Here is a 20,197-nt window from a genome sequence, read left to right as displayed (position 1 = left end):
GGTTTGTAAAAAATTTTTGAGACCTTGGCATGAAGACATTGTCTAAGTGAAGAGCCTTATTATAATTAACAAACATATACTGTACACTGAAAAGTCCATTGCAAAAGAGGGATATAGGATGACAATGGGAAAAAAGGCAGTAAAGCAAAATCACAATATATCTTAGTATTTTTTGCTCAGATTCCTCCATTCAAACTGTTTCAGGCAATTTTTTTTAATGGCACTCACAAGTAATAGTGAATATATCATTTCTAGCTCATCTTTAGTGTGAATTTAATTAGTCTTTTTATACACTGGTTTGATATTTACTCCTATTATGAATTAATAATTTGTATCTTTCTACAACTTTTATTCTATTCTTTTTTTTTCTTTTGTTTCTCCCTTTACTCTCAAAGGAGCTGGTGGTTGGTCTCCTCTTGTGTCCAACAAATATCAGTGGCTCCAGATTGATCTTGGTGAGAGAACTGAGATCACTGCGGTTGCTACCCAAGGTGGATATGGGAGTTCGGACTGGGTAACAAGCTACCTCCTGATGTTCAGTGACAGTGGAAGGAACTGGAAACAATATCATCAAGAAGAAATCATCTGGGTATGTTTCTTTAATGATAGGTACTGAGTTTCAGTGGATAAGTTGGAGCATGTGCAATAGATATAGAGCAATGGAATTTAAAGAATTACTTTGAAAGGGCTATCCAAATAAATACACCTCTATCTCGATATAACGCTGACCTCGGGAGCCAAAAAATCTTACCGCGTTATAGGTGAAACCGCATTATTGCTTTGCTCTGCCGGAGTGCGCAGCCTCACCCCCCCGGAGCACTGCTTTACCGCGTTATATCAGAATTCGTGTTATTTCGGGTCACGTTATATCGGGGTAGAGGTGTAGCTAAAGATAACTCTTAATTTTACTTTCTACAAGATAATTTTTGTTTAAATTCACATTATTCCATTAAAAAGTCTAGAGGATGTGAGGAATAAAAAGGTGATGCACAATCCTTTTTGTGTTGCTATGTACAGTGGAGTGGTGGTTTTTCTTCACTGTCACTTTTATTGTATTAAAGTAGTTAAATTTCTTATTTCATATGGTCTAAGATTTAAAAAAAACAAACAAAAAAAGGAAACCATGGCTTTCTAAAAAAAAGTGCAAGCACAAGAACTTTTGTGGTAATATCTATTAAATCCTGTTTCTGATATTTTGAGCCCTAACCCCCTAGAAAACCATCCTAAAAGGGGCTCAGCCCCTCCACTCCCACCAACTTCAATGATAGCGGAGGATGCTCAGCACCTGAGAGGTAATTCTAGAGTCGATGTTACACATGCATTTTTGTAATATTTGACAAAGGGGGGAACTTTTCTTGATCCTCAGTGGCTATCAATTTGTGCAATGAAGCAAGAATATTGATACTCCTTGTACTGAAATTGGATCCTGCCTAGTGTAACGCCTATCCTCTTCTTATACATGTACATGTTTGATTCATTTTTCAATTTCCTAAACTTTTCATTTCAATAATTTCTTACTGCAGGGAGTGTCAAAGGTTAATTAAACGTGTTAAAATGTGTTTCATTTTATACATTTTAATTTTTGTTGACTTTTGAGTTTAAGTGCTCTTTTCATTGTATTATTGCCAAGGCCTTGTGTATGGTATAATGTGATTATGCAGTGGCATAAGTTGCTGCATAATTATCTTTTTTGAATTTGCTACATACTTGGGCCCCAGCATGTGTTTTCATAAAAAGAAAACAAATATATATTCTAGTCTTTATGTTCACAAGTGGGGGAATTTAATGGTAAATGAGCACAAAGTGCTACAGTATTGTCTTCTGGAGTCTGTGGACAGACTGAAACAATAAATCTGAGAGGTGTAAACTGCCTGGACACTACAATGAGGTGTTGATTCTGAAACCTGACAGGGCTACTTTAAATGTCAGTGATGGTAACTATTTTACTGGTGATCATTATAATTGAAACATCAAACTCTTGTCCCTGGTTGTTAAGTGCAGTTGCAGATATTGGAACTGGGGCACCATGAAGGAAGCTAATTGTTAATTGTTGCTGTGGTGGAGAAGGAAGACATCAATTCCCATTCCTCAAACTTAGTCAGAAGGGACACTCTACTGATTGTAATGTGCTGGTTGGAGGCAGGGTTTGAGGGAGTAGTGATTCAGAACTCAGGAACACTTTTTTTTTTTCCAATACCCTTCTTTCTTTATATGCTTTATTTCTAGACAAACTTTTACTTTTCTCTTCTCCAAACTAAGTAACATAATTTTGGTCTTTATATGGAAGCTCTTATGCCTCGAATTATTGTGTAGTCCTCTTGACCTTTTAGAGTTCTATTATGACTTTTCTCAGATGAAGGGACCAACTTTAAATGCAGGATTCAAGTTAAGCTCATCACATCAATTTATAATTTCATTATATTTTCTGTATTATTTTCTGTCCTCTGAAAACAATTGATCCCCTTCTAAAATCATTGGAACTTCTCATCTGAGAAAGGAGAACAGGTTGTGTGATTCCTTATTTCATTTTGGACTACCACCGTGCATTGGGCAAACAGCTTCATTGGGATTTTTATGGTGATTCCTAGAGTTTTTGCTTTGTTTCCCACACACCCTTCCCCTGAGAGTTTATAAGTAAATCAGAACTCATCAGTGTGTGCAAAGAGTTTGCAGTACATTGTCCCTTTTAATATGTATTACCCTGCATGGTATTTCATTACAGCTCCCATCAAGTTGCCCAATTGTTCTATGTTTGTTGAGTCTTTCTGGGATTTGTGAAAATTCTTTCTAATCTTGAATAACAAATATGTTTATTCCTTCAGTAGAATTTAATGTCTCACTATTTGGTTCCTTTTAAGTGTTATTTATTAATATTGAATAGCTACTATTGAGTCTAAATTGAACTGTAAAGCAACTGATATTGGGGCTGGGATGGAGGCTCCGCATCCTGGTGACAAGTCCCAGAGATGTTGTGCCTTAGACATGCACAATACTTGCAGGGGAGAGCAAAGGGCATATGGCCTCGGGAACAGCCTTAGAAAGGGTGCAGCATTGTCTTCTCCAGCGAAGGACCTCATCTGCCAAGGGACTCCTCCCCCCATCTCCATCCATTTTTAGCAGACTATCACCGCTGACAAGCTAAGCATCTGGAGTTGTGGTTGTTGAGCTAGGATTGTGCTCTCAGCGCTACTGCTGAGTTGCTTGTGGGTCTGTGTCCCCTTTGTCCACCCATACAGGGCTGGGGACAGTCTGGCCCTTGATCTCTTCCTACTCTGTCAGCTGACTACTTAAACATATTCCCTACTTGCTGTCTCTTGGTCCATGAAAAGACTTTACCTGTCATTTTTGCATTCTGTTTACTCTTAAAGATTCTGTAATAAAAGCTTTGTGGAAAGACTAGAGAGTATACCTAACAGTTCTGTTCTCTTATGTTTTATTAACTCTTTCAAGGCATTCTGATATGTCAGTCACAATTTCCCTTTGCACAACCTGGGCAGATTTTCTCTGTTGTACTTTATTTTCTCAACTGTTTTTCTTGGTACCGAAATAAGACTTGCCTATCTCTGTAGTGCCTAGGATCAATCTTAACATCTTTTTTTGAAACTTGGTATAATTCTAACCAGCCTGCAATTCTCTAATGAAGTAGCTCTTATTAATAATAAAATACATATTTTGATAAGACTTTGACTTTTTATAAAGAGTTCATTTAATCTTTGGAAGAGATTAATTCTGTTCAAATTAATTTTAGATGTTCCTTTATCTTACTTTACACAGTTAATGCATTTGAACAGTGGAAACTATATGTCTTTCAAAACACTCTTCAACCTGCTTGCATTTTTCTATTTTTTAGAATATAATTACAGACACAATGGGGCCCATTTTCTCTGTATAGTGATCTGTATTGCAAATCTGAGTACATGCATATTTAAGTTCTAGCTTTGTGCCCTAGAAAGATAAACATTTTTTCTATCTTATTTTTCAAACAACTGCAACAGATGAGGGGGAGAAAGGCATAGTACACAAGTGACATGGCCCACTGAAGGATGCATCACTATGCCATGCAGTCGATTTGGAGGGGGAAAAAATTGCAATTATTTTCCAATTACAGCTAGCCTGTTTCCTTTTCTGATATACGATGTGAGAAATGTCCACAATTCCAAAATTCATTGTTTTTCAAGGACATGACACTTTATCCATTACAAAGCTTTGATCTAGGTGCCATTAATATTTATTAAACTATCTTCTCAAATATAAGCCTAAAGCAGAGAAGTGACATCAGAAATTACCAGGGTTCAGCATTCAGATTGTTACACATAGTGAAATCACAAGTAGCAAGCTCTGTCTTGAAAATGCAGTGGAAGACACAGTTTGAAAATGCCTCTTAAAACAATGTAAAAATATTTTTTCTGATAAATTCGGGGGCCTGTTTTCCTTTATTCTTTTTCCTGGCTCATGTTATAACTGGAAGTATCACTGCCCTGACTTCTGATCCTCACTCCAGCTTCCTTGAAGTCTAATTCCAGGGACCTCTACAAGGTGAGGGGAGGGGAGTTCTATGGCCTCCACTGCCAGCCTCCAGTTGGAATAACTTTTCAATAGATTTCCTGTCAGTCTGGTGGTGGGGACTATGTATATGGCATAGATATTTCTCCAGCCCCAGCCACCCTTGGGTCACCTTATGCACAGATTTCCAGCCTTCGTGGGTCCAGTACACAGAGTGGAGAGTCTTCAGAAATGGCAACTTCCCCATTCCTACCTTTTGCAAAGGGGGAGTTCCCCTTCATGTGACTCAGCAGGACAGCCTGCCATTGTGAATTTTTAATAGATCTCTTTTTTGAAGTATCTACATTTGCAATGGCTTGCACATCAGGTGTTTGGATGATATTTTGACTTGTTTTTCAAGACACCAGAAACAGTCTGATTCAAATTAACTTTGCATAATTCATTTATGCATAATAACTAAACTGCAACCAACCTCCGTGTCTCCATAGCATTCTCAAAAAGAAAACGTATTCAGGCTCTATCAGTTTGTATGTCTCTTGCATAACATATAAAATGTACCTGTCTTAGCAGTAATCTTTGTAATTTATCTTTCAGTAAGTTTAGAGAGTATGTTTAAAATGCTACAGAATGAACCCTTGTGGTTTAAAACATCTGCATTTTTTATGTTTAAAAAAACCCAGCATGAAAGGCAAGAAAATGTACTTAATATGTTTTAATTTAGCATATAAATTGCTAAGCTCAATATAGCCTGAACTAGTGTTTATCATAGCGAGGACATTGCTATCTTAAATAAAAACAAAACAAAAATCCCTATAATCTTTTGCACAGAATATGTGTTTTTAACAAATAACTACAACAAAAAATCCTAAATAGATGCCCTTTGTCACAGAGCTACTATGTGTTGACAATTGATTGTTTTGCTTTTAATGAGCTCATGTTTTTAGCTTTTCTTTGACTATGCCTGTCTTCCATAGCAAGAACAGCAGTCGCAACACTGACACCATCATCTATTCAACACTACTCTCCCCCCATGCACAAAACAAACACCCTGTAGCAAAGAGACAATTCAACCAACCAACAAAAGAAAAAGAACAAACTAAGTAGTTTGTAGTTGAAAAAGTAGATCCAGAGACTCCATTAAGTCCACTAAAGACTTTGTTACTGATACTGATATTATGTGGAAAGGGGTCAGATACTGTGGTGCTGAGTGGCAGTGTAAAGCCTAAAGCTACATAAATAGATTAGAAATGCTCCCTTTCCTGCTTCAGTCAGTGGGACTTTTAAAACTGAATTAAGCGACAGCAGGATCAGGCCCTAGATGCTTTAATGTAACCTGAAACATGTATTATGTGGCCACACAGGAGATTGAAAAAAGTGGTCTCTTAAAGGAAGTGGATGGCTGATGGAAACTGAAAGAAAACCTGAAGATTAATAAAGGTTTGTATTTAAAGGCTTTTGCCTTCAAAAAAGTCTCCACTGTAATTTATTATTGAGCTGAATTTAGAAATAAAATTTTTTAAAGTAAAAATAATAATACTAGATGGAGGTTTTGTAAGCTTATTACATTTCCCTTTTATTTTTACTTAGCAGTTTATTAATAATATTGCAGAAGATGGCTTCTTTATTTAGTCATTGTCACAAATTACATAAAAGCAGAAACAAATAAATGATCACAACATTTTATATACAATAAAAATATAGGCTCTTTTCCTGCCCTTAATATAGCATATGTTCATTCCTTTGCTGATTCAGAGGTGAAGCGGGTATCATCATCTGTTTAAAACTCTCCAAGTTGGGACCAAGCTAGAATATAAAATCCCATCTGAGATACAAATGACCAACACCTGCCAGTGGAGAAGTGTTGGCTAATGAAGTTTGTGCTGTACTCAGATAGCTGTAACATATGCTTAGTCTGTTTTTTCACTTGGAATGACGAGGAGAGCAGAGCCAGGTGAATAATTCATTACAAATAATTTATTCAATGAATTTTTGCATCTTTTTCTATTTGTGAATTGTCCGTGAGCAGACTGTGATTTATGCAAGTGAATCCATCATTTTAAAAGTATTTGCAGGATAATACTTTTTGCAAATACTTCTAGCTCTCCATTCATAAACAGTTTGTTGCAGGCATTCAGTATCTGAGTTGTTTTGATTGGCTGTACAGATCACAATGGTATATTTCTGTTCCCTGATTAGATTAGTTAATGCTCGCAATAGCAAGTTTGAAATTCACTATACACAAATGTTCTGCAATAATGTCTTTGTGATAGGGTGTTCTCCCCACACCAGCCTGGAAGGGGTTAATGATGCTGTGAAGGGTCCAATTACCCAGTAGGCCTTATTCTGAGGGGAATAAGATGGTCTAAGTAATCCCCTGAATGATGTCAGGACCAAGCTGAGAAGGAACAGGCAGGACTGGGATAAAACCAGGAAGCTAGCAACAGAAAGGGGCTGCAGGAAAGTAGTCTATAGTCACTCCCTCGGAGGAGGGAGTTTCACACCCAGAGAGGCAGGGGAAGCAAGAAGCTGGAGGAAGGAGTCCAGGGAAAGAGCAACAAGGTGTGAGGGAAAACAGACCACAATTGCCTAGTGTCGCAGGGTGGCTACACGCTCCAGCCCTGACAGGGTTAAAACCAGCGCTGGGAGAACAGCCCAGGCTGTGTAGGAAGTAGGCTCAGCTGGGGTCACGCCTCAATCAGGGACCAGTTGGCCCTATAAAGGCTTGAGCAAGGAGCTCAAGCAGATAGTCTCTCTCTGCATTCAGAGAGAGAAGGGCCTGGCTGCAGGGAGCTTAACCAAGTGCCTAGAATGGAGCAGGGCTGGGGAAGGGCCAAGGGAGCTGGGGAGCTCTGGCCTAGGAAAGCCCCAGGCTGCAGGCCTAGGGCAAGGCCAATGAGGCACTTGGGTTGCAGGAGGAAACCTACGGGTAGGCAAGGTAGAGGCAGCAGGTCCAAACCCCCCTTCCCTGTGATGAGTGGCTGATACACTGTAGTCTGCCCCAGTGAGCGGGGGCTAATTGGTGACTGGCAGTAGCCAAGACTGAGGCGAGGTGGGGATAGGGGCTGGGGGTTCCCATGGGAGGGGAGACCCTGAGATTGGGGGTTACTGCCAGAGGGGCAGCACCCAGAGAAATGGGCACCGGGGTCCTGGGAGGGACACGGTGCCAGCGGTAAGGTGGATCACCGGCCTGCAGAGGGCGCTCTGATGGCTGGAGAGCTAATTCTCAACAGAGACCAGCAGGAGATGCCACAGGGGTGAGTCCTGCACGCTTACACACAGCTATAGGGTCCCTGGACTGGAATCCAGAATAGTGGGCAGGCCTGGGTTCCCCTACTAGACACTGGGAAAGTGGTACAATTAGGGCAGTGCATGAGATGGCTGCCTGAGACTGTTAGTAGAGAAAGACTTTGATACTCTGGAAGGGGAAGACTAAAATGACCTGGCCGGAAGGCCAAGACATGAAGAAAGAGTACCCTGAGTTGCAGGGAGCAAAAGAGAGAGGGCAGGGCATGCAGTGAGCAGCAGAAGGGGGTGTCAGAACTGACCGGACATGGCAAAAAGGCGGTGCCCCTAGAGGTGAGTAGAACACCCTGTGACAATCTTGAATACTTGGCTGAATATTTCAGTCAGTAACCTTGTTTGTAAAAATGTTCATGGAAAGGAAACAAAAAAAGTAGACATGACAAAACTCAAATTGTTTTTAAAACCTGGACAAATATAAGCTTCTTTTGTAGCATTCACTTTATTCTAGAGGAAAATAACTTGATGCATATTTATACCTGTTAAATCTCCTTGGTTGACCAAGAAACTCCAGATTTCAGGTGTCTACTCTTTAGCTCCTTGAGCAGCTGATTAATTTCCCCAATTGGGAGAGAAACAATGCTGGGTGGTAGGGGGAGGTAAGGTGATATAGGCCACATCTCTTTGGTTATGGGGTAAAATTTACTAAGGTACCTAAGAGATTTAGGCATGCAAGCCCCATTGACTTTAATGTGTCTTAAATAACTTGAGCACTCTTGACAATTTTATGCACAGTCCACTCCAGGGACCTCACTGTAGCAGGACTCTAACCTTATAGATATTGCCTAGAGCATAGCCCCATCCTGCCCATGACCAGAAGGAAATGGTTAAAGTGATGTAGACAGTGTGGTATAGGGTATTGTCTTGTCCATATCTCAGTGGCTGTAGGCAGTTTGGGGGGAGATAGTGGGCTATGGAGAATACTAAATGTAGGATAACCTAAGAAGGGGAGAGGGCTTGAAGGGGAGGTGATGGGAAATTCAAGTCTGGGAAGCCAGAGATGAGATGCAGGATGGAGGGGAAACTCCAGTCAGCAATATGGAAGTGAAGGATTTGTTGGTGGGGAAACTTGTGTAAAAGATGTAATGTACATTTGTCAATATGCAAATTGAGGTATTATAATATTTATCTAAAATGTCTGATTTTTTATAGCCAGGTTTATGGCTCCACTGCCAATTGAAATGAACTCGATATCCATTGGTATTTTTATACAACATTTAACAGACATCTAATAAGTCTGATTTATCAGTCACAATGATTGATAGTTTGTATAAAATAGCAGAGGTGAAAAGATGAATGCATACATCAAATTTAACCTACCCCAGCTGTAATATGGTTTGTAATATTTTTTTTTTAAATTAACTCAAATGAGAACTTGTATGTTTCAGACAACTAAGGAAGCCAGATTCAAATAACAAAGAAAATATAGTGTATGTTCAGAATACACTTTGTGCCACAATTTATAGAAGTGAATGCTTTACTGGAATTAGAAGTTCATAGGTCCATCTTAGTCAATGTATACTTCCTTGTCACAGTTACTCTAAGTGATCAGAAGCACTGGGGTTCAAATCTCAATCTCTTATAAGTTATGTCAATGTTTTTAATTGAGTATGTTGGCTGTGTTCCAGACAGGTTTAGAGGCTGCAGACTGAGAGGTATATTCACTTAAAGTAAAAAAAAAAAAAAAAGTCTCTGAGGATCAGTATTACTGCTGATCTGAATTATTTTTCTGCCAAGAATCCAAAACATTCATGATCAACCTACCTTCTTTTTGTCTTAATTTTAATTTATTTATAGAGCGATGCCAATTGAGTTTGTATTTGTGTCATGTGATAGTGACAACAATTGGCAGGTCTGTTTTCTTTTCTTATATTCAATCAATAACTCTGTTGTCTGTTTCAAAGAATACAGTATTAATATGGACTAACAGCTATTAAAAGCAGATCTTGAATAAGAGCAGAAATTTTCTAACACACAACAACATTATAGAAACTGTTTTTGAGTTTGACTCAAACATCTCAATTATCCTTTATGATTAATGTTCCTCATTTTAGATCTTATTTTTGCCTTTGCCCTAGGGAGACTTTTTTGCTGTAAATAATTTACAGTAGTATTGAATCTGGACATTTTTTTTGTTTATTTTATTTGTTGGATGGTTTTGACTAGAAAATAGTCACTTTTCTGAAAGTTATTTATTGTTAGAAGAAAAAGCTTCATGTCACTTGACTCTCCTGGAGTAGTAGTATGCTATGTTATTCATTTTTAGATCACTGTTCCACACTTCCCAGTAGATCTTATCAGCTGTAGTAGTATGGGACTGTTGATTCTTTTTGACTCAAGCACCTAGTCAAAGTTTGGGGTTCTGGAGATGTTCTAGTTGGAAGCAGAAATTGATGGAGTCAGGTATTTTCTTTGATGCAATCTTGTTTATTAGCAAAGAATGAACAAAGTCCGGAGTGGAAGGGCATTTTTATCTAGTGAAAAAAGCATGACACTAGCAGAGAGGAGATGGATTCTAAAAATGGTTTGTATAATGACCATCTAACTTTGAACAAGTCAGTTATCCCCTATGTACCTTGCTTTTTCCAACCTTTAACATGGAAACAATATTACAGTTACTGCTCACTGTGCTCTGAGAATTAAAGAAGCAGTGTTTGAAAATATAAAGTGCTATTTAATAATAATAATTAATTTATTAGCCTCTTGCTTCTTGGAGGAAGAGAGAACAGCACAGCACAGAGAAGAATCCTGCTGCATACAGGCTTCATTGACTGTCACAAAGCCTGGATAGTTGAGATGATATTCTTATATGCGTATAGAGTGGGAAAGCTTAGGTGAAGTTGGTGGCGTGGAGGTATGTTTGGTAGAAGCATATTTTTCTGCAAGTGATTCAAATACAAAAATAAAAAGTAAAGAAGAAGAAAGGATACACAGACTGTGATGGGGTGTCCACCACATACATGGCAGAGCAAGTTAAATGAGGTTAATTAACCTGATAGTCTGTACTTGGGGGAGAGCCAGGTATTGAAAGGCTGATTGATGCAGCCCAGCTGAGAAGGAACAGATGGGGCTGGTAGAAAGCAGAAAGGTGCTGCTGGATAAGTACTCGGCAATCACTACTTGGGAGAAGGGAGGTGTATTTGGGGCTATGAAGTTAAGTAGTCTTCAGTTACTCTCTGGGAGGAGGAAGTTTGGGCTGGTAAACCCAGAGATGGGGAGCCAGAAGTTTGAGCCAAGAAGTAGGAAGAAGTCCAGGGAACTAGCAACAGGGTCTGTGAGTAAGCAGACCATAGTTGTTGGACATATAATTCCTGGACTAGAACCCAGAGTAAAGGGCAGGACCAGGTTCCCCAATGGCTGCTAGGGGAAGTGGTACAATCTAGGCAGTGAAGAGAAGACTGCCATTTTGGGTGGAGAGACGTTGATTCCCTGGAAGGAGAGGGCTATGGCAACCCAGCTGAAGGGCCAAGCCCCGAAGACAGAGCACCCTGAATCACAGAGAAAGAGGCAGCAGGGCATGTAAATGAGCGACAGAAAGGGGCACTGCATGTAGAAGGAGCTAATCTCCCAAGCAGCCAGGAGAAGGCACCCTAGCGGTGAGTGTAACCAGTGATGCAGACTAGTACTGGTGATGTTAGGCTCCACTGGTGAAGACTAAACAGAAGGATTGGAATATATTCCCAGAGTTTCAAATCTATACAAAGCTGGCTCAATTCTTTATCGCCCAGGTAGATGTATTATGTGTCATGCAATTTACTGTGTGGATTTTTCAGACAAGATCTTAAAAACTAATGTCTTGGAAGCTCTCTGTTAAGATATATTTTTTAAAGAGATGGTTTGGAAGACAGGTTTGTCCCACTGGCTATGTACTCCTCACTTCATTGTAGTACAGCCTATTGTACATTGGTTGGCTGCTGATACTCTACCCCAGAGCCCACTTTACTTCAGCGATGCTGTTTGTATATGATATTCAGGATGAAAGGTGCTATTTAAATGTAAAATATTACAATGCACTTAATTGTGACAAGCTGAATTAGGATGACTGTTCTTTTGGAACTTCTCCCAGGAAATTGATATTACCTAATAATACTAAATGGCAATTACTGCTGCTTAATCAGCACATTATTACTATAGAATAAATGTATTACTTCATAAAAATTGAATCAGAATCTCTGGCTTGTTTTGTAGATCTTGAGAAACAAGCCAAATGTCAGTATGACATGTACCTTTCTAAGTGTAAAATTCTATCAAAAGTTCCCATTTGTATCATACATTGTATTATTTGACAAAGACATTGTAATGATATAAAGAGTATATTTTAGGCAAAAGCATAAGTGGGCAGAGTTAAGACTGAAACTTCAGTCTTAGCTGCATTTAAAAAAAACAACTTTTGTGTGTTTGGCTCTTATACTTAGCATTGTATTAACATTTGTTTCTTTGAGGTGGTCTCTGCTTAATTTCACTTGTTTTTATGTGGTTATTTTATATCTCAAATAATTCTGACTCTAATCAGTCCATCTGTTAATATTTACATTAGCTTTATATATAACTTCATATATGTTTATATTCACATGACCGCTTTATTTTGCAAGTCTGTAACATTAATAATCAAGTCTCATATGACAGTTTCTTATAAAGAAAATGTGCCTCTTCCAAGTGATTATTCTTGAAATTTCTGAATGACTTTGTCTAGCAGTTTGCAGTCCCCTTCGTACTGTCACTAGATCATATTACAACTCCCCATTGCCAGAGGTGCCAGAACAATTTGTATAGTGGGGGTGCTGAGAGCCATTGAAACAAACTGTAAACCCCATATATGTTGGAAACCACGTCAAGCCAGGGGGTGCGGGAGCACCCCTAGTTCCAGCACATATGCCTAGTGCCTCTGGTAGTGCCACATGTAGCAATATTAAGGATTTCACACTTCCTGGTCTCTTTGCAATGCAGCTTGCTTTCAGGAACATTTCTGCAACCACTTCCTCTGGTTCTCTATCAGGTTCCTTCCAAGGTGGAGGGACTCAGGTGTCTTCATTTGACTATTTTTCTCAAATAGATTAAATTTTCCTTTGACTCCACAAAGGTGTGGTATACAGGAGTTCTGGGAAAAGACCAATCTGTACTTCCTACTTCTAGAAATTTAGGTCAGGGCTAAAGGAATATGTATAATGTGTATAGGAATCCCACAGTTTGGGAGAAATAAGGAAACATTTCTTTAGCAGGCTGATGGTTTTTAAAAAATACAGTTGCTTTAGGCTTCACAGACATTAGGAATGTTAGAAACAGCTTAGTGGAAAAAGTGCAGCAGAAACTGTCCGAGACATGTAAATGTCATTCATCACATGACTATTACTATATACCTATTTAGTATTTTATATAATGTAACAGTCTGAATTATTTACTGAATGCAATCAATTAACTCGGTCAAGAATGACATACATGGTAGTTTAAAAACCAGAGGAAACTGAGAATACGTGTCAACAGATGAAAACGGTTACTGATTTAAAACAAAAAAGAATGTAAACATTGAGTCTAGTTTCAGAGTGGTAGCCGTGATTGTTTTTGCTGATACAGACTATGAGGAGTCCTTGTGGCACCTTAGAGACTAACACATTTATTTGGGCATAAGCTTTTGTGGGCTAGAACCCACTTCATCAGATTCATGGAGTGGAAAATACAGTAGCAAGTATAAATACATAGCACATGAAAAGATGGGAGTTGCCTTACCAAGTGGGAGGTCAGTCTAACAAGACAATTCAATTAATAGTAGGATACTAAGGGAGGAAAAATCATGTTTGTAGTGGTAATGAGTGGCCCATTTCAAACAGTTGACAAGAAGGTGTGAGTAACAGTGGGGGAAAATGAGTATGGGGGAAATTAGGCTTTGTAATGACCCATCACTCTCTTCAAAAACACTTGACTCAATAAAAACAACATGCATCCACTCCCAGTCTGTATTTGATGTCCAGTTTGCAAATTAATTCCAGTTCTGCACGTTGGAGTCTGTTTTTGAAGTTTTTGTTGTTGAAGAATTGCCACTTTTAGGTCTGAGTGACCAGGGAGATTAACGTGTTCTCCTACTGGTTTTTGAATGTTATAATTCCTGATGTCAGATTTGTGTCCATTTATTTTTTTTACTGTTACTCACACCTTCTTATCAACTGTTTGAAATGGGCCACTCTCATTACCACTACAAAAGTGATTTTTCCTCCCTTGGTATTCTACTGTTAATTGATTGTCTTGTTAGACTGACCTCCCACGTGGTAAGGCAACTCTCATCTTTTCATGTGCTGTGTATTTATACCTGCTACTGTATTTTCCACTCCATGCATCTGATGAGGTGGGTTCTAGCCCAAGAAAGCTTATGCCCAAATAAATGTGTTAGTCTCTAAGGTGCCACAAGGACTCCTCGTTGTTTTTATTGAGTCAAGTGTTTTTGAAGTGAGTGATGCATACAAACTGCCGAGAGGCAGCTGACAGTGTTAACACACTGTTGTCAAAGTTATGAATTCAGGAATGAAATATTGACAATTTGACAACCTTGCTGACCTTTTAAGAAAACCAAATTGTTTTATCCATTGTTTTACCTGAGGGGACACACTCTGGCTGTATTGTGAACAAGCTCACATTTCAGTGAATAGTCTATGTTCTTTATGTTAGCAGATCAACATTTTTATCCCCCTTTACCTTTCAAATTGGTTATGTAAGCTCAGAGGCATCAACAGTTATGTATTATGAATTCATGTGGCCCATATCTTCACATCTGATGATACACCATGCCTTGGTGAATTACATTATTCCGAAAAAGTATAGATTTCTGGGATTGTTATTTCCCAGAGAGACAGTACAGCATTGGTCAGTCCTGATTAGCTGCTGATTGTCACTTTCTGAAGTATATACCCTTTTTTCAAGGCCAATTAGCCTAGCAGCTTCCTAGAGTTCAGCGTACCCTCAGGTAAGGCAGATATAATGGGGTGCATCTGGGGAGCACATAAAGCATGATTATTATAGTATTTGTCAATCTTTAGTTTCCAATTCCAATACTTGATGTACTAGAGCATGGAATCAAGAAATGGGAAAAGTAGAAAACTAACAGTAACAAACTGCACTTATCAAATGAGGTAATTTATTCTTGAAATGAAAATGTTGCATCAACCATGATTGATCCAGAAGACTAAGAAATAATAGCCTTTGAAACAATGGCTACTGAATATTAGACACATATTTACATATACTGTTGCACACATTATTACAACTCTTGTTAACAAAACATTCTTCAGAATGCATATAAAGCCCATCAAGTCAATGACGTGCATTATTGCTAAAAGTTAACTCCTATTCACATTGCAGTTGATGACTCATTTAGAACATTTGCCTATCACTCAGTATAATAGCACCCTGTATTGTTTGTTAGATAGGATCAACTCTGTTAAAATAATATCAACGTTCTGGTAAATTGAAGAATAGGGAAATGAAGGTGCTTGCTTGGTTGATAGCCTTTCTTCATTCTCCCTTCACCCTCCCCCTAACTTAAGTATTTCAATGACAATTTGAAGGTGCTTTCTATTAGCTCAGTAATAACTGTATCCTGGACCACCTCAGTGCTTCTTAGCCCAGGATATTGATATTAACGAGTTAACCAGAAGCACTCTCCACTTAAATTTTTCATAATGAAACAAAATGTACTCTCCATCCTCTCACCTGTACACTCTGTGAACTAGAAAATCCATCTAGTCTGATTGGTTACTTACCTCAGTAGTCCACCTCCATATGCTCACAACAAACATGATGGCCTGAGCTTCCAACTCTGTCATATTTACTAACTCTGGTAGTTCAGCTGGTCAAACAATGACATTTTTCACTGAAGTTTCTTTGTCTCTTATAAAAAAAAAATAATTTTTCAAATTTGAAATTTTCTTTTTGGCAAAATTTTTATCACCTCTATGTAATTTATCCTTCCCACTCCTTCATTCATGGATAGTAATCCTTTTAAATTAAATGCTATTTAAGATCTGGGGAGACAGGTAGGCTGACAAGGTGGTAAATGGTCAAAAGCTGAGATGGCCGTGTTTCTTGGTGGACATATGTTTCTTGTCTAGACTGGGAAAATGGGTCGAATTTTAAAGCTGATCACTGTCAACCCTGGAGGGAATCTACCATTGTAAGTTGGCAATATATTTTTTTCTTAAATATCTACACTACCTAAATGCAACTATTTGTGCTATAATGAATTGATTAGAGCATTGATTTCTTCTCAAAAACACTTATAAGGGTATACTTAATATTTTGGGTCAAATGTTGTCCTCTGATACAGGCACAGAATAGCCCTTTAGAATACAGAAGTTATGTGCATGTTTCTGAGAGAAGATACATGATAGAAATCTTTGTAATGTATCATGACAAATACCTATGTGTCAACAGTTGAATACTGGGAATTGACGGGAGATGCATCTTTAATATATTAATGTTAATCAGTAAAATAAAATTATTAGTAAGTGAATCACTAAAAAGGAGAGATAATATATCTTTATCAAATGTTTATATAAAAATAATCCTGAGTTATCATTTAAGCACACAGAGAGTAGAAAATTATTCAGTGTGTGAGGTAGCTAATTTTAAAAATTAATAATTCAGCCATTAAAATTAGATAAATACATGAAAGCACCATTTCAAAAAGAGATTTCCAGTACCTTGAGTATTTAAGTAATGAACTGTTTTCCCCTTAACAATGTAAATGGATTGTTCTAAATCATAAACAGGTCTAGGGACTTAAACCTCTGCTGCAGCTGTGCAGAGCACAGAGCAATTCAGGTGGGAGGAAAGAATGTAGAAGTACTGTAGAATTACTGTATGCAAGGCTCATCTTTAGATCAGCTTCAGCATCCCTTTAGTGGCTTTTGTTCCCTTTCTGCATCAAATTCAATTGTCTCACCATCATCTTTAAGGCATATATGAAACTTTCTCCCCCACCTTCAATTTCATCCTGGTTTCCTCCAACTCTCATGTTAGGATTCAGTGCTTGCCTGTTTCTTTTCACACTGTCAGTTGTCTTTTTTTCATGCTGCCCTCCATGCATAGAGAAGCCTCCCTTTACCTGTGTACTAAGCATTTTCTCTCCCTGAAATTTCGCTCTGAAACCCTTTTTCATTCCAACACAAATAATGATGTTGGTAATGGTAGTAGTAATAAAATGTAAATAAAATACACAACTCAAAGTTAACTCAAAATTAATATACTGAAATGTCAAGGAATCTAAAACGTGAGATTTCAAAGGCAAATTTAGCTAAATCACATTACATCAAAATATACAAGACAGGCAAACATGTATGCCATAATAACTGTAATGTAATATGGCTACTCATTTAAGCAAAAGAAAATAAAAAGTTAAATGTTAGGAAGCAAGATGCTGTGGATAAATGAGCATAGAACTAGAATCCGGAAGATTTGAATTTCAATCCTTTCTTTTTTTCCACAGACTCACTGTTGAGCCTTGGATAAGTCACTTCCCCTCACTACTTCATAGGTGAATAGTAGTAATAGATGCTAGAGGTAATACTTCCCTGCCTCAGAAGATTGTTAAGATTAATGAAAGTTAATAAATTCAGTACTTTAAAAATAATGGAGTGGGGACTGGAAGATCAGGGCAGTGGCAGGTTCCCTCAGTCTGTTTCTTTCTTAGCCCGCCCATACCGTGGACCTGGTACAAGCCCCACCTTCCTCCTTTTCCTGCCTCAAGGCATTTGGCTCCAGAGAGACACCCTTCATAACTATAGAGCAAGAGCTGCGATCAGCCCCTTAGCTCTCCTGGGTTTAATTAAATGAAGTGGGGGGCGGCGGAGAAATAGCTAATCGTAGCTTCCTTGTTTGCTGGATGAACGCTGTGTGTAAACAGCATAAGGCATTCAGGCACCTTGAGAATAAAGGCTTGTTTTAAGAATAAAGCAAACTATTTTGCCAGATAATACTTTATCAATATAAAATGAGTATGAGTAGGCTATCAGCAGTCAACACTGGAATACATAATATGTATATCTAGGACTTCAGATTGCTTAAAATAATAATCTCAATTTATGAAATGCAGCACATAAATAAAAATCCTACTGAGAGTCAACTAAATGGCAAAGCAATTGATCCTCAAAGATGGGAATAATTAAGGGAGTTAGTATTCTGCAGTGAAATGTTGGGTGAATAACCAAGGGGGGGAAAAAACCCTGCTAACCAAGGAAAGAAACCACTTAGTCAATGAGAAGATAGAATAGCTTAATAACAGATGTTCTGACTTCCTGGAGTTATGATTAATTGTCATAAGCTCCCTTTTACTGAATAGATTGTGGAAGACATCATGTAATATCTCCACACTGACAACAGACAAGTTTTGGGTCTGATTTTCAGAAGTGCCAGATACCCGGTACTCTGCCCTGAAGTCAGCGAAAGCACTGGGTGCTCAGCCTTTCTGAAACTCAGGCCCAGGTTTTACATGTACTACTACTGCTGCGTGATATTGTGTCACCTCGTCTCCTCTTGGAACATAGTGGAAGAAGGCTGGAAAAGATAAGATATAGGAATGATGAGACAGAGTATCTGGGTGTGAGACAGGGTTATATTTCATAACAAATGAAGCTATGTTAGAGAAATGTGTAGACAGGAAAATCCAATATGCACGATTAGGAGGCCTGAATAATTATCTGTGAAATGCTGTACTGGACTCATGTAGAAGTATTTGAAAGTCAACAATTTAACATGACTAAAAACTCCTTCCTGGCACTAGACCATGTTCAGGAGGATGTAGAATGCAGATGCTTAACCATCTGGGATGATGAACTCTTTCACCCAGGGCTGTACTAGGTTCCAGAAGGACAAGGGGCGATCTCTGCACAAAGCAGAGGGAGACTGTCAGTCTGAGCAAGGAAAGCTCAGAAAAGGGACTTACTTTCTAGAGCTGCAATGCTCTCCTCTCTCCTGCCTCTCTGAGGGACTAAGCTAAGGGGAACCTATTTCACTGGCCTTTGCAAAGCAATCAGATGAGGTATATTGTGGAAAACCTTTTCTTTTGTTTTACTACCATTTTCTGTATTGAAATAAATCTTCTAAAGAATGCTACAGTTGCATTGGATAATTTCCTGCAGGCAACCCTGAAAGGGAGTAAAGTTCTTCAACTTCCAAGGATTGGTACTGAAAGTTCTGGCACCTAATCCCCCATATGAGGTTTTAGTCAAAAGAGCATAAATAGACGTGTCCTCTCCAATCAAGGTGTAACAACAAGGCTTGTGCTGGGCAAACAGGGGAGAAGTAAAAAGACCACAGAAGAGATGTGAGTTGGTGGCCGTGCAGGCGAAAAATGGGATACAAACTGTGGCCCAAATCTTTTCAGATCCTCCCTCTGATGGTGTTGCCACATACTGACCAAGAGACAGCAGAACTGCTGAGGTCTGTTAGGCCGGTTGAGAAAGGGATATCAGTGGGCAGCTCTGCAGAGAACTCAAACATTATCCGTGCACTGTGGAACTGTGCTCCTTGGAGGTACTATATGCTTGAGTATGGAGCGAAGTTGCAAGTGTAAGAGGAAAGCTCGAAGCGGCGCAGGGGTGAAGGTCAATCAGCCAGCCTCATCCACTGCCGCCATGTAGTGTATGTACAGATCCTCCAGCAGCCTATCCTTACCGATCCCTGGCCTACCTCCCTGGCAGATAAGGTGTGCCAAGGCCCCTTTGCATCTCCACAGCACCAAGTCCCGCACAGAAGCGTGACTCATTAAAGTGTGAATTTCACCAAATGTGTCAGAAGAAGCTAAAATTAAAGCATCAACAGTAATTTTAACTCCTCCGTTTTGCACATAATAATGCTTTGCTCTTCTTAAGTCAGTGGAGCTAAACTAATTTGCACAAGCTGAAAACCTGTCCCTCTGGGATATTAAGTTTGCAAAGCTAAAATGACACAGTCAAGACTGCAAAAGTTAAAATTTCTAGTGTGCACTGCAGGTATATAGCATCATTATAGTATTTTCTGTATTTTGGTTTCTGTCTGAAAATGGTTACCATAAAATATACAGAATGTGCAACATAGCTGATTTTATACTGCTGTAGGAAGGGACCTTAGCAATTGCATTTCCTGAACATTTGACTGCAGCTGTTCTACCTTAACATTGCATTAGCATAGATTTTTTCATTTGCTATCATATTAACAATATAGGCTATTTATCTAACATTGGTTTGAAATGCATTGCTTTCAAACAAATTGTGATTCGGGGGTGGGGGGGCGACTCTGATGCTAAAGGGCATTACTGACACTATTCCAATGGTAACCACACTAGGCTCTTTCAGCTTATTGCCTTATCTGTGAGCAGCTTGAAAATAAACTTTTGGTTTGAGTGCATGGAGAGTGCACTGCAGTCTGCATA

The 20,197-nt window shown here is 38.8% G+C and overlaps 1 protein-coding gene across 2 annotated transcripts in view; it reads left to right on the top strand.

The window, feature by feature from the left end:
• Window positions 1-20,197, top strand: part of CNTNAP4 (contactin associated protein family member 4) — a 325,511-nt gene that overhangs the window by 101,136 nt on the left and 204,178 nt on the right. For both annotated transcript variants that reach the window (XM_054032729.1, XM_054032728.1), the window contains exon 3: window positions 396-589. In XM_054032729.1, the coding sequence (XP_053888704.1) occupies window positions 396-589 (194 nt within the window). The remainder of the gene's footprint in view (window positions 1-395; window positions 590-20,197) is intronic.

The sequence above is a fragment of the Malaclemys terrapin genome, chromosome 6 (assembly GCF_027887155.1).
Source record: "Malaclemys terrapin pileata isolate rMalTer1 chromosome 6, rMalTer1.hap1, whole genome shotgun sequence".
Lineage (NCBI taxonomy): Eukaryota > Metazoa > Chordata > Testudines > Emydidae > Malaclemys > Malaclemys terrapin.
This window is presented reverse-complemented; position numbering and strand designations above follow the sequence as displayed.